The sequence below is a fragment of the Amblyomma maculatum genome, chromosome 1 (assembly GCF_055883805.1).
Source record: "Amblyomma maculatum isolate TAMU_Amacu chromosome 1, ASM5588380v1, whole genome shotgun sequence".
Taxonomy (NCBI): Eukaryota; Metazoa; Arthropoda; class Arachnida; order Ixodida; family Ixodidae; genus Amblyomma; species Amblyomma maculatum.
Window position 1 is genome coordinate 164,797,978 of NC_139344.1, and position 13,286 is coordinate 164,811,263.

Here is a 13,286-nt window from a genome sequence, read left to right on the forward strand (position 1 = left end):
TTACGTAAACGTTGGGGCTATCCGGAAGGAAGCTACTTTTTGCTGTCTGTGCATGAAGCCTCTATTCTGGTCGCTGAGGTGGGGTAGACCAGTCGTGTTCCTTTCAAGGGAATGTTCTGGCTTTCAAGAAATTTTAGGGGAAATTTTACAAAAGGTGAATTTGTGCAGACTGTCAGGAAATTTTAAGAACCCACATTGTTCATTTTTTTTTTTCAAAACTTACCGAGTTTTCAAGCTCATGCAGAAAAAAAAAAATATGGGGGAGGGGGGGGGGGCGGAGGAGGTGATATAAGGACTTTCAAATTTGAATGCGAGAATTTTCGGTAACACCATGGAACATATCACCATTGAATACATGGAATCGTCATTTAACGCCAGGATCCATACTAGAGAGAGGGTAAGGGGATGAGATTCTTGTGGAACATAAAGAGCGAAATAAACAGATGCTGAGGGGAAGCCTCGGTGCGCTATCCAACGTTTCTACCACAGGCCTTAGTTTTCTTCGCCCAGACGAGGACAAGTCCTCTTGTAGAAACACTGGGTAGCACACTCGGTATTTCCCTCATCCCCTGATTATTTTGCTTTGGGTTCTTTAACACTACGAACTTCTTGTTGCACTGGATCCATATATCAACTTCTCTCAACCTCTGATATGATGGCCGAGAAAGTTACCAATTTCGAAACGTTCGGAAATACATCACGTCTTAGCAGTGATTTCAATTGTCTCCTTTTCTATCGTCGCATCGGTGATTGCAGAGCATTTGTGCAATGTGGGGCGGCATGATGTGAGAAGGCGGGAGCTCGCATCTCGCACCTCTTTCTATTTGTTATTTTGAGCGATGATCACGTTTACTACACAAATCAGCGATCCTGCTGTCTTGGTAAAGCTATGTTAAAGTGCTGACAAATAATAAAGTGAATTACACATAAGTTACTAACTATGGCACGCTACAGGCAATGCTGGTAGCTCTTAACACGTTCCCCAAATATCCTCAAAGGAACGAAACGGTGTATAAAATAAACCCAAATATGAAAGGCGTCCTAGACGCTAAAGATTCAGATTAATCTTAAAATGATTGAGAGTGTATACAATGACATGCACGTGGGTCAACTTCGTCCATCCACACACATCACGTGCTACGCGCTTTGACTACTGTCTCGCCAAAGCACACGCGGGCACTGAGGAGGTTTGCCATATCTTTGATGTTCAGCCATACCTGTCTTATAATGTAGAAAGTTCGGCACGCACTCATCTCCAACTATCAATTGGTGCGAAGGCCCGTTTCTTCGCCGCCGCGTGGGCGCTAGCATTTACAGCCTTTGCCAAGCTTAGAGCCCAGGGGCTTGTACACCGCGTGACTCGTACTGCATTCCCAGGGTTTCATATATCCTGAAGGTAACTAGAATTGATGTCCTATCATTTTCAATGGGAAGGACTTCCAGGAATACTAAAGGAGCACAGCTACACGCCTTAGAAACAGACTATCTGGGCTTTAAACTTTTGACTAAGACTTCACACTGCTCTACACGCACCGTGTGCGTCAGTGGCGTTGGCAGAAATATTTTTCGGGTGGTGCTATACGCCACTGTTGGAAAAGAAAATGGGCTAAAAATACCAAAAGGAGAGGAAGGATGTTTCCGCGTTTTACTCTGCACCAGTGACGCAGATTCTTTAGATTTCTTCTCTACGAGGGCGTTCTATTTTTCATGCGGGATGTTTCGGGCGAAATTCTTTGAAAGGCTTATTTGAAATCTGTATGCGCCGCATACGTGTCCTTTTAAGGAAAGCTAAGTGGCTGGGCTACAGTTTGACTCTAGAATGGGGCAGACATGCGCCAGTACCACTAAAGTCTGCTTATCTACGAGACTCCCACCCCCGTCAGCAGCATTTCAGAAAATGCGTACCTTCGGCGTAGCATCTGAACATTAAGCACTCCTATATTCGTATAAGCATGTCAGACCTAAACAGAACTAATTACTCCGGCCAGTGGAGTCAAAACAGCGTACACGTGAGATCATGGGCTCTCTTTGTTGTCCGGGTTTTTACTAAAATAATCAACGGCGCAGTTTCACCCTGTTTGTTCTCCTGTGGCTGTGATCTCAGCAAGCAGTGCGTGTTGTTGCTCGCCAGACAAGTGCGCGCGGCATCCTGGGAATCCCAAGACAGAGTGAAATGGCTGCCAGTATTCTTTTACTGCTATCAGCAAAGTGGAAGCGTTCGCGCGAAGGGCGACCATCGCTTGACAAATTAGGCCACTTAGTACGCACTAAGGAAGTAATGTGTCCTTCAGACCAGGAGAATGCACCCGACGGTTGTGTCTCCGTACTTCACGACATTTAACTCAACCAAGGTCATTATGGACAATGTCTCTGGACCTGCCTTAGTTTCTCTGACAGAACTTTAGAGTTCGAGTTACAAGACATTGTTTGATATTATTACCTTTTCAAATAACAAAATGCTATTCTGCTACATCTTCTGCACAAACCATTAAGAGCACAAAAACAGCACCGTCCAATGATGGTTGCTCAGTTTCCAGTTACCAAGCCCATGTCCGGCAAGTGGATCGCTACGTTTAACTTCAAATGAAACTTAGTAATTCGCTCCCCTCTTCCCTAGCAAAGTAGATGATGTGGTCAAGAATCCTATAGCGCCACAGTAGGCGGCATCGGCTTTCTTCAAAACCTCGTTTCGTCACTGACACAGCTGCAGTGACATTAAAAATTTTCACCGTTCCCTCCAGCCATCCAATTGAGTCATACTCTTACCACACCCTTCGTACCTTGTGCAGTGATCCCGTGAATAATAAAACGAACACGCCTCTGGCTTCATTCACATGAAAGCCGTACACTGAGCACAAAAGCGGGGAGTTAAAAGCGAACAGCTTGAACTAGGCTTCACTGACACTCGCGGGAACAACAAGGTAAGGATAATGACTAAAAATCGACACCTTTATGCAGCTGTTGTTTAAATAAGTGCACGTTGTACACACGTGCAGTGGGCTCACGTCAATGTTTAGGTTCCAAGTGTAATTTCTATCACTTGCGTGAACTTCAGCTCCGCGCATATGAGCGTTGATCTGCCCAAAGATGCCCGACTGCTGTGCCAGAGTACCCGGATTCGATCCCGACTGCCGGCGGCTGCGTTTCGATGGAGGCGGAACCAAGTGGCGTCCGTGTGCTGTGCGATGCCGGTGCACGTTAAAGAACCCCAGGTGGTAGACATTTCCGGAGTCCTCTACTACGGCATCTCTCATAGCCTGAGTCGCTTTGGGGCGTTAAACCCGAGAAATCAAACAAACAAAACCACTGTTGTTACGGTGTTTAAGCACGCTGAAAGCTTCATCTATGATATTTGCCACCAGTCAGGTGTATTCTTTCCATTCATCGTTTAGCAGTTTAATCAATCAGCTAAAATCGGTTAGCTGGTGGAAGTGATGGTAGCACCTGCATAAGCATGCCTCTGCATTTTACTTAAACTTCACTGTTAGGCCCCGACCAAAAATAAAACAATGAAGACTATTTGCCCGCACTCGGGAAGAGACATGCTTTTCTGAAGTCTCCAATTAATCATCAAAGTACGCATTCACAGCCGCGAAATCTTGGTCCCGTAACTCTCGATTCCCCATTCATCATACCGTCTTATTCACGCTGATGCAGCAGCAGGCACGAGATCAGTGCTCTATACGGACCATGCATAAGTACGTACGGTACAGACAGTTCCTCAAGCAATGTCTTAAGGCGGAAGCCTTTAATGCCTCATCGCTGTCAGCAGGAGCTGTCGGCAGAGGCTGTCGGCAAAGGGTGTCACACTTTCAAGAGAGATAGTTAAAAATAAATATCTCCACCGGGCATCGAACCTCCGTCTTTTAGATCCCCAGGCGAGCGCTTAAACCAACTGCGCCACCCCGCAGAATATTAATTCCTTTATTGCCTGGCTTTGGCACACGAAACAACACGAACGGCAACTGATCAAAACATGCAATAAGACACACAAGGCAATACACATGAATGAATGTCATGATCAGCCAGCGTTAGATTGGCCTCGTCGCATCAAAACTCCCGCAGTGAAAACAAAGGTTCTACCCTTGAGAGCCATTCGGGAGGTTCTGCAGCCACTTGTTGAATAGGAATAAACTACTCCATACTCCCTCGAAAATAAATTCGAACAGGTCTTGCATCCCTGTCACAGTGATAGCCTGCCATTCTGGAGCGCCATATACAGTGGATACCCGTAGCATAATTACGTCAAATGGAACCCCCCCCCCCCCCCCCCCCCCCATCCTCATTCTCTGCGCTTAAATATCGAATGCCGTGCGAGTCTAGTGGAAAATCCTGCTTTATGGTCCGTTGTAATACATCCCAAAAATAAACCCCTTCCCAACGATGTAAACAACATGATCTATTCGTGAAACTTTGATCATAATTCCCCTTTTCTACCGGTTCCACGAGTGACAGAGACTGCGCCTTTAATTTCCTGTAAACGAATTATAGAGCGCCGGAGAACTTTGATGCGTTCAATGAAATGCTGGTTGTGTTCGACAAGGGGTGCGCGATGTACCGTCACGACTGGTCATCGTGCGGCGCCATTCATTTGGCGCTTCCTCGAAGGCCACACTGCAAATAGAAACAGATGTCTAGGAGGCGTTAGTACAGCAGGTATCGTCGGCATTTCACATTGATTTACAGGATAAAAAAGGCGCAGTATCCGACGCAATTCTCCGCGGTTAGAGCGCCCATCTCGGCTGCAGGAGGCGGTTAGTTCGAAACCCACCGCCGGACACCCACCGGTAAGAATGGGTGCAAGCGTCCCCTGCAGCTGAGGCTCAAAGTGAGCACTGCAGGTGAGTCTCAAAGGAAGTACCTCTGCAAGACAAACTGAACCACCTTTGCAGGCTGCGAGGTTCGAAACTGGGTTTGGGCCCACCGCGGAGGAGGGGCGCAGCGGGGTTTGCGGAGCTTTTCCCAAGCGCACACCCCTAGAAAAGCCGAGCGCCAGGCCGGGGGACGCTTGTACCTACTTTAACCGTCACAATTCTCCGCGGACACATGTATCTCGCTGTAAAGGAAGGGAGGAAGGTGGGACTCAAAGAAGAGGGGGAGACAGAGGTGCTGTAGTCGAGGGCTACGATTCACCACACTATAATGGCTTTCATCTCATCGCACTTTAGTGGTCCCAAGGGCCCTCTGGATTTCTTTTTTTTTTTTGCTTCGTGTCGTAACGACAAGGAAATCGCAAACGTCTTCTTGCCACCAGAGCTTTGTAATTACGCCCAACGCTGTTTTCATCTGTTCCTCTCCTCTCCATTCTAGGGCCGCAAGAATCCGCTTACAGCGACATCATCCCATGAGTTCCAGAGCATCGACACAAGGGGCGGTCTGTGTACGCCCTCGTCGTGCACGGCGGAAGACATGACCTTCATGATCCGCTCAAGTAAGGGGCTCACCGCCATTTCAAGCGGGCTCCGTTGCCGCTTCCGTGCGTAGAGCTTTGACGGTTTACATTGCGAAGATTCCAGCTTAGAGAACTCACGGGGAGCGCGAGAGGTGCTTTCGAAATTTCTACAGTAGGGAGAATTATCTTGATTCTGCGTGCACTAAAATGACGGTTTCCTTTAACGGGCGACCATTCAGGGAAAATAACAAACCGTTAATTTAGTTAGAGGCGCCAGCGACTGAAGTGAGAATTTATAACAAAGCCATAATGAATAACGTCGATAACTGCACAGTTTGAGGCAAACGTTGCCATGCCACTGCGCCCATGGCTGCGGTTGACGCTCCTGCTTCGGCTGAAGACGCGGTAGCCTGGTCGCAACAGTTAAAGATGAACATATTACCGGGAATGTTAAACACGCATTCTCTGAAATAGCGGCAGGTTTGTTGTGTGTTTACAAATACCCATTCCCCGCAAGCATCGCTCAACCCCTCGCGTTACTAGGAACTTGTTTCCAAAAGTGTTCAAAGTTTTAAGAATGGAAGTCTATGTAGAAGGCTAATTAAAAGCTATTTTGGAAGGCAAACTTGAGTCCTGAAATGCTTAGAGTACTAATTGTGTATTTCCAGCGGCTCCAAATAAAACTGTGCCTCAGCTTTCTATTAGTCAAGGCCATGTTTACACGAAAGGGGGGGGGGGGGGGGGGGGGGGGGGGGTGTCCACATTCAACATGTTATGAACACTGTCACCCAGTCTTGCGTAGTATGCATGTAAGCCAACGCGTTACCACGCACGTTATGTTGCTCTGTAGCAAAGCCATACTAACGAGGCCTAGGACGTTTCCTCCTCTCCATGCGACTGACGTTACGAAGGTGGTTGTGCGTCTCCGTTGGGGTCCTTTCGGCTCGAACGTGAGCCGAACCAGCAGACGATTACTGCTGCGGATGGTTAAAGTGTCTCAGAAGCTAAAACTAACATCAGCTCCTTGTTTTAACATGCGAAAGAAATCGGGCCTTTGTTCTCACGGCTATTTCTCGTGGCTCGCAATAAAAGCCATGCAGCCATGCTCGTTTTCTTGCGAGTTGCGAAACAAAAGCACTACCACTCATTTCCGCTAAGGTTTCACCGTGCCTTTGTTACGTGCGGTGAGTTTTTGGGAACACAACACATCCTCACGCACTCATTTGGGTCGTCTCAAGTAAAAGAATGGTTTATCTAATTACGCAAGCTTTTATTATGAGAGAAACTCGATCATCCTGAAGGTGTCGCTGAGTGCTGTAAACCCTGTGGCAGGCGACAGTGTGTTTTTACTTATTGTAAAAAAAAAACAACAATCATCTCCAGATTATGGCGGCGCTTTTTCCCCAGCGACAGTGTGGGCCAAGAAGACGACGGCTGGCCACGAGCAGCACGACGTTAAAGCGCAGTATTTCTCAAAGTAACTGATTTTGACACCGGCCTAGTGAGCTGGTGCTTGAAGTCTGTATACGCTGCGCCCTCTTCGGTGAGCAGTCATAAAAAGCTCATGTTCTAGCCACATCTTCTATTATTGTTGATTTCTATTGCTCACGATGATGCGGCCATGAGTGCTAGACGAAAGACGGTTCCATCTATATACTGTTGTTCAGTACAACAGCCACAACAACACTGTCGGAAGCTTTCAAAGGTGCAATCTTATCGATTCCGCGAAACTTTTGGGATAATGAGACGAGAAAACACCTTATACGAGTGACGGTGTACAAGGTAGGTATATACATATAGCCTCTTAAAGGCAGATCCCTTCAGCACATGGTACCGAGAAAAAACAATAAACAGAAAACACAAAAGGTGAGGCGAAGTTATATAGAACGAGTATGAAGCTTCTTTTTTGTGTCATTTCCGCCAGCGGTAATATTCGTATCTTAGCTAATGCCGATGCACCCACACATTTACTGCAATCAATCGCCTCCTTCCTTTGCTGGCGTTCCGTTGCTCTACGTGCGCGTCGCATCGTCCGCCAGCCCTGAAGCCGGCGGAGAGCACATGCAGATGGTAGAAGAAAAAAAAAAAAATACACGCTAGGGGGCTGATAGTGAGCGAAGATAGCTCTTCCTCTCATCCTCGCATTTTTAATATCCTAAAGTCTTGTGGCGGTAGGAATTTCTCGGACGCCCTTAAACGCGCTCAGCAGTTTACACCTTCACCAACATCCGAACTGCCGGGTTTAAAACGCTCATTGACGTTTTCGACACGTCATCAATGCTTCAAAACTGTACATGACTGTCGCTTTGCTCGGCCACCATCGCACTACACGTGTGAGAGGGTGCATGGGGAAAATTACCGGCTTTACCGTTGGTGGCTCTGGGTGGGATGGAGCAGTACAGCGCCATCATATCAGTGGCCAAGGCCCATACCGCCATTTCTGACAGCACGACTGAAGAGTATTGGTCAAGAATCCGCCACCAAATTGCACCATGATGTGAAATTTGAAGGCAATTAAAATTTGAGCGCGAAAACTAATTCTGGATAAATATATAAGCCTGCGTCCGGAAGCGTTGTCACAGCAGACACAGATGTTGAAATCAGGAACAATGTACGTGGCTTTCATAGGCAAATCTCTCCCAATCTTTCCGAAAGTGAGAAAAGAAAAGAACACGTGTGCCTTTCTTCTTTAATGTATGGTTACATTTGTAGCTCTCGATCACCCCCAGTGCACGAATAACAATAAAAATTTTGTAGGTATTGAAGCTTCGGTTAGGGGCAACAGCATAGCCATAGCGTATCTGAAAATTCATTTCACTCTGTTTTATGATGAGCACTCTGTTTCTTTCTTCTTTTTTTTTTTTCTTCAGTATTCACAATGTACGGAGGCAACGCCACCGTGACTTCATGCAGAACAGACGATCCAAAACCAATCACCAAAGTCCACGTCATATGCTTGTAAGTATCGCCCTGAGTGGGACTTTCACGTGTGCAGCCCCGCCGTGATTACTTATCATCATCATCATCATCATCAGTTGCTAGGGCTCTCTACTGATGTTCCCGAGGACCCGGGTTCGACCCCGGTCGCGATGGCCGCGTTTAGTCTCCACAACGCATGGCACCCGTGTACTGTTCGATATCAGTGCACTTAAAGAACCCCTGGTGGTAGAAATTATGAGATCTCCACTACGGCGTCTGTCATAGCGTGAGTCACGTGCGACGTTAGATCCCAAAAATCAAAGCGTTTCACGAATATATTTTGCTTCTAATACTTAAAACAAACATGGGAATGCCTGTACTGAGTGCATTGCCAGTGTGGGATCTTCGTCAAAAGTATGCGGCTGATAGCGTTTGCTACTGAGCCATTCAGAGGGTCTCTTGTCGCAGTTCTGGCCATCCTTAGCTCAAGAGAAATAATAACGAGAGCTCATCTTATTCTCGATAAATTTGGAGCTCTGGTTACGCAAAAGGAGCCTACTGCGTGTTCCAGAGACAAAACTGGTGTCCTGTCAATTTATGGCAAGGACTGTGCCCGTAACTCTTCTATAGAAATTTAGATTTATCATGTAAAGACAGGATTGTCAAGGCAAATTTAGATTTGACCTATCTTAAGGGTTCTTTTCTTCTTCACGAAGGAACTCACCTCAAAGGATTTTTCCCCTCATTTTTCAGGGCCATTCTAGGATCTCTACTCTTGCTCGTCTTATTCGGCACAGCGACTGAATACATGATTATGAAAAGATGCCCAAAGAAGAAAGTTACCGCCAGTAAGTGTTGTCGTTTTCTCTGTGCGATGGGCTTCTGAAGCTACAGTGATACGAATCTTGTCGTAATTTTACTGCGTGCTTAAAACCACACCACATAACAAATATTAAACAAAAGTCCGTCCATCCAATAATTATGTTTGTGTGAGCGGAGGACTGCAGCTTTCTCTGTGCGTGGTGCTGGTCCGCCAACGCTCAATATTAGGTTACAAAAAGCTGACTCAGGCGGCTAAAAGGCTGGATGGTTCATGTCTTCAGTGTGCACAAAAAGTAATAAGGGTGCTAAGCATCAAAGAAAATCTTATTTTTGGCAGCTGCAATGTATAATATAACTTTTAAATTTTTCAGTCTCATTCAAAATTTTTATTCTCAGAAGGAAATAAACCCGATAACCTGTCATTTATTTTTGTTTCTTCGAGGAGTCTTCTCTGAAGTGAAACTCTTTTCTCTGGTTGCCTATTTTACGCTTAGCATACTGATCTCGCTGCGCCGAAAAGCTGTCGCCGTACACCGACTTGAGAGGGAGTGCTCAAGGACGAGTCAAAACATTTGAGTGGCACCATTATGCGATGTGGCAGCCACCGAAACTACAGAACTGATAGGTGTTCGCCAAGGTAGATGCGTCTCCGCATTCTATGCATCATCAAACTGCACGTCAAGGTCGAATCGAAAGAGATGCCGAAAAATGATAATGACTAGTAATGAGTGTATATTGATACAAGTAGTGTCGGTTGATCGACTGGGGGTGGTTGTTAGTGTGATTAGTGAATGAAACGAGCGTGGTGTAGACTAATAATCTCTTGTGCGTGTCGCTTAATTTCAACACGTGCGATGACCTGTGGCCGGTACCAGTGCGGCAACAAGTCTGACATTGCATGTATGCGTGCAATAGTGAGGGGGTTTCGTTTGAGGATGTTTCTTGTCATGATCGTGCTGCTTGACGATCAGTCGTAAGACGGATGCCGAGAAGGCGAAGAAGAACGCTTCGTATTAAGCAGTTAGATGGTTGAAGCGAAGGCGGGATGCCGAGGCCCGAACGTCAGAAACGGAAGCGAAGCGCTGTAAGTGGGAGGAAGAAACCTAGCCGGAACGTCAGCAAGCTGCCGACGAGCGTAAACGCAGGGCTGAAGCTGAGTTGGCCCTTAGAGCCAAAGATGCTGAGCTTAAATGTCAACGTCGTTTAACAATAGGCAAAGAAGCGTGTTTGATCACAGTAGCAACAAAGTAAGAACAAATGAGGCAATGAGCGCGCACACTATCGTGTCTATTCTTAAGGCGAAGTTTAAGCGCCCTCCAAATGTTTTTCACGCTTATTTCCTTTTCTTCATTTGTCCAGCACGCAGTGACTAAACAGGCTGTTTCATATCACGTGAGCAAATAATCTAAAGAACCGCTGGTGCATGTTCCGAGAATGAAAACGAAACAGCGTTCTTGGCGACCGCCTGATGCAAACCTCTATATGTGGTGGTAACACAAACGAGTTTGGGCCTCAACGGTGAAACAGAAGTTGCAACACACGCGAAAGAAGACAACGACAATGAACAGAGGCGAGAAAAACAAGAAGAAGAAGCTCCGTAGTGAACATGTGCCATGTCTGAAGACTAAAACAAGAACGTTCGACGTGTCACAACGACTACAAAGAAGAAGTACCGAACAGTGGCTGGTGAGCGCAACACGAAACACTCTTCTCCGAGGCCGCTAAAGACGCACCAATCGTCAGCATTAGTTCAAGGCACACAGGGCGCAGTCCAGGCGAGCCGATTGTAAAGAGATGCCTCAACCGCCACCTGCTATATGCATGATTAAGAGCTCCAACTAAGCCTGGTCACTCTGCTTTTGTCGTGTTCGGCTTCACCAGGCCTTGGTTAAGCGTAATGACGAGTGTAAGAACCATTGAAGATACGTGATAAGCATTATATAAGAACTTTCTATACAAATAATTGTAAAAACTGGCACAAAAACTTCTGAAAGAACAGTGGAACATACCATCCATCAACGGTATTTTGACGTTCTGATCGAAGCTCGTGAAACTCGCTTATTCATAGTGACCGCGGTTGCGTCAGTTTCGACTGGTAATGGTCATGAAATCTCTTAGGCGTGAGACGTTCATAAATGGCTGGAGCACCAACACGGTGCTCACCCGATACAAAAGGAATGGTCAATAAGTCATCATCATCAGCAGCAGCAGCCAATTTCTTATTAAAGCCACGAGCCCGAAAGCTGTGTCATTAGGAGCTTTATGATTGTTTTTCGAGCTTTACATGTTTCTCACTAAACGATTCCGCGTATTATAACAGCTGACAAGTTAATAATTGCTGACTAAAAAGGAAGTAATTATCGAGTAGCAAGTCACTTCATTTGAAGCAGACGACTACCGGCATTACTTACTGGGCGTCAATCTCTCAACTGCCCCGGTTTCTTTTTTTTTTTTTTTAATTTGCTGGCTTACTTTGCGCGTGACGCATTTCACACCACTACCCTCAGCAATAAGCGTATGGTAGATTGTGCGTTCTTCGACAGTTTATTTCAGTGTAATGTGTGCTGCGGTGGCAGCTTTTTCTGCCATCTTCCTTGCTCATGTGTCAATAACGCATTTCTCACTCTCAGTGCTCTATTAATTGTTTTCTCGAACGTTTCTCACAGGTGTGCCACTGCGGGTGCTCTTGGCCTTCTCGGCTATCACAAATACCTGGTACCTGCTGCGAACAAAGGTGAAGCCGGAACGCAAGCCGCTGGAATTCATGGCTGGCCTTAAAGTTATTATGGCCTTTTGGGTTGTATTTGGCCACTCCTATATACTTGTGGACACTGGATTCTTCCGTGAGTAAAACTTCAGAAGTATGGAAATATTTGTTTCAACCCAATGAATTTGCAGTTATTCATTAAAAAATGGAAGCCTTATACAAAATACAAACAGAGAAAAAAATTCCTCGGTGGCCTGTTCATCCTTCCATACAAAGGCAGTTCTCAATAGTCATTGGGTGTTAACATTTCGGTTCTTGTCACTAATTTATCATATTTCTATGGGAAAAGCAGTATAAACATGGTCGTTCCAGCTGTAACCTGGTTTGACAGAAATAGTTTCAGAAAAATAACTACAATGATTTATTAAAACAGAATAATTATCTGCTCCATTCTTAGACGTATGTTTTGATGCAATATTGAGTACAATCGTGTTCTAGAAATACCCCATTCTATGAAGATATCTTAAGCAACTTCTTGCTAGGACTTTCGTTAAAAAGTGGTGCTCAGCCTGCTTAATTCGTACTCACTCTGGTTGACTTTCCAGATGCGGTTTACACCATGGAGTTTATGACATGGAACGTCATGTTTCAGTTTATCATCAATGCTTTTCTCAGCGTCACTACTTTCTTCTTCATTAGGTAAGAATAGTGGTTTCTCTTATGCTGCCGAATGCAACATAAAACTCCAACGTGTGGAACAATTGACCTGCTTCCATGCTTTGTTTTTCAGTGGCTTTCTTCTCTCGTACCTGGTAATGGAATCCCGGTCGGCTGTCCTAAAGAATAATTTGCTACTGGTGTATATTAGCCGAGGGATACGTCGTTACTTGAGGTAAAGCTGGCATCTGTTTTAATTTACTTTTATTAATTTTTATTTTGTCTTTGTTTTGTAATCATAAATGCATGATTACGCAGCTTCAGGGAAGCCTCTAATATGTTAAGCTAAATATTTTTTTTAAGTAAACCACTCTTAGAGTTGTCACGATGATTGGGTCGTTACTGATTTTTGTCTGTCTACTAACACAGGAGCATTCAGCTGAGTTCTTTTTTTAGCCAAATGGTGTGACTGTCCTGGAAAGTAACAGCGGCTGCTGTGGTTTTGTAGATTCGTATCAGTTTTCGCCATCCTGCGGCGAAACAAGAAAAAATGTTATAAACATCGAACTGCACCTTCAGACTACGGCAGTAGTCTTTTTTTTTTTAAGTGAAAGTGAAAGTTTATTAGATTGAACATATTTACAAAATGCATAAAAATACAGACGAGGGTCCCATAGTCATAAGACTGCATCGGGACCCTAGATAGATCACTACAACAAAATAAATAATAACCGCAAAGTTAGCGAAAGGTTATAATATACAAAACATGGCAAATCGGTATTTTTACAC

The 13,286-nt window shown here is 45.3% G+C and overlaps 1 protein-coding gene across 1 annotated transcript in view; it reads left to right on the plus strand.

Annotated features, from left to right (window-relative positions):
• The window catches only part of LOC146204800 (nose resistant to fluoxetine protein 6-like), a 54,733-nt gene that overhangs the window by 21,434 nt on the left and 20,013 nt on the right, over positions 1-13,286 (plus strand). The window contains exons 3-8 of the mRNA XM_084605199.1: positions 5,311-5,431; positions 8,263-8,350; positions 9,065-9,159; positions 11,800-11,976; positions 12,446-12,539; positions 12,631-12,732. Coding sequence (XP_084461325.1) covers positions 5,311-5,431; positions 8,263-8,350; positions 9,065-9,159; positions 11,800-11,976; positions 12,446-12,539; positions 12,631-12,732 — 677 coding nt within the window. The remainder of the gene's footprint in view (positions 1-5,310; positions 5,432-8,262; positions 8,351-9,064; positions 9,160-11,799; positions 11,977-12,445; positions 12,540-12,630; positions 12,733-13,286) is intronic.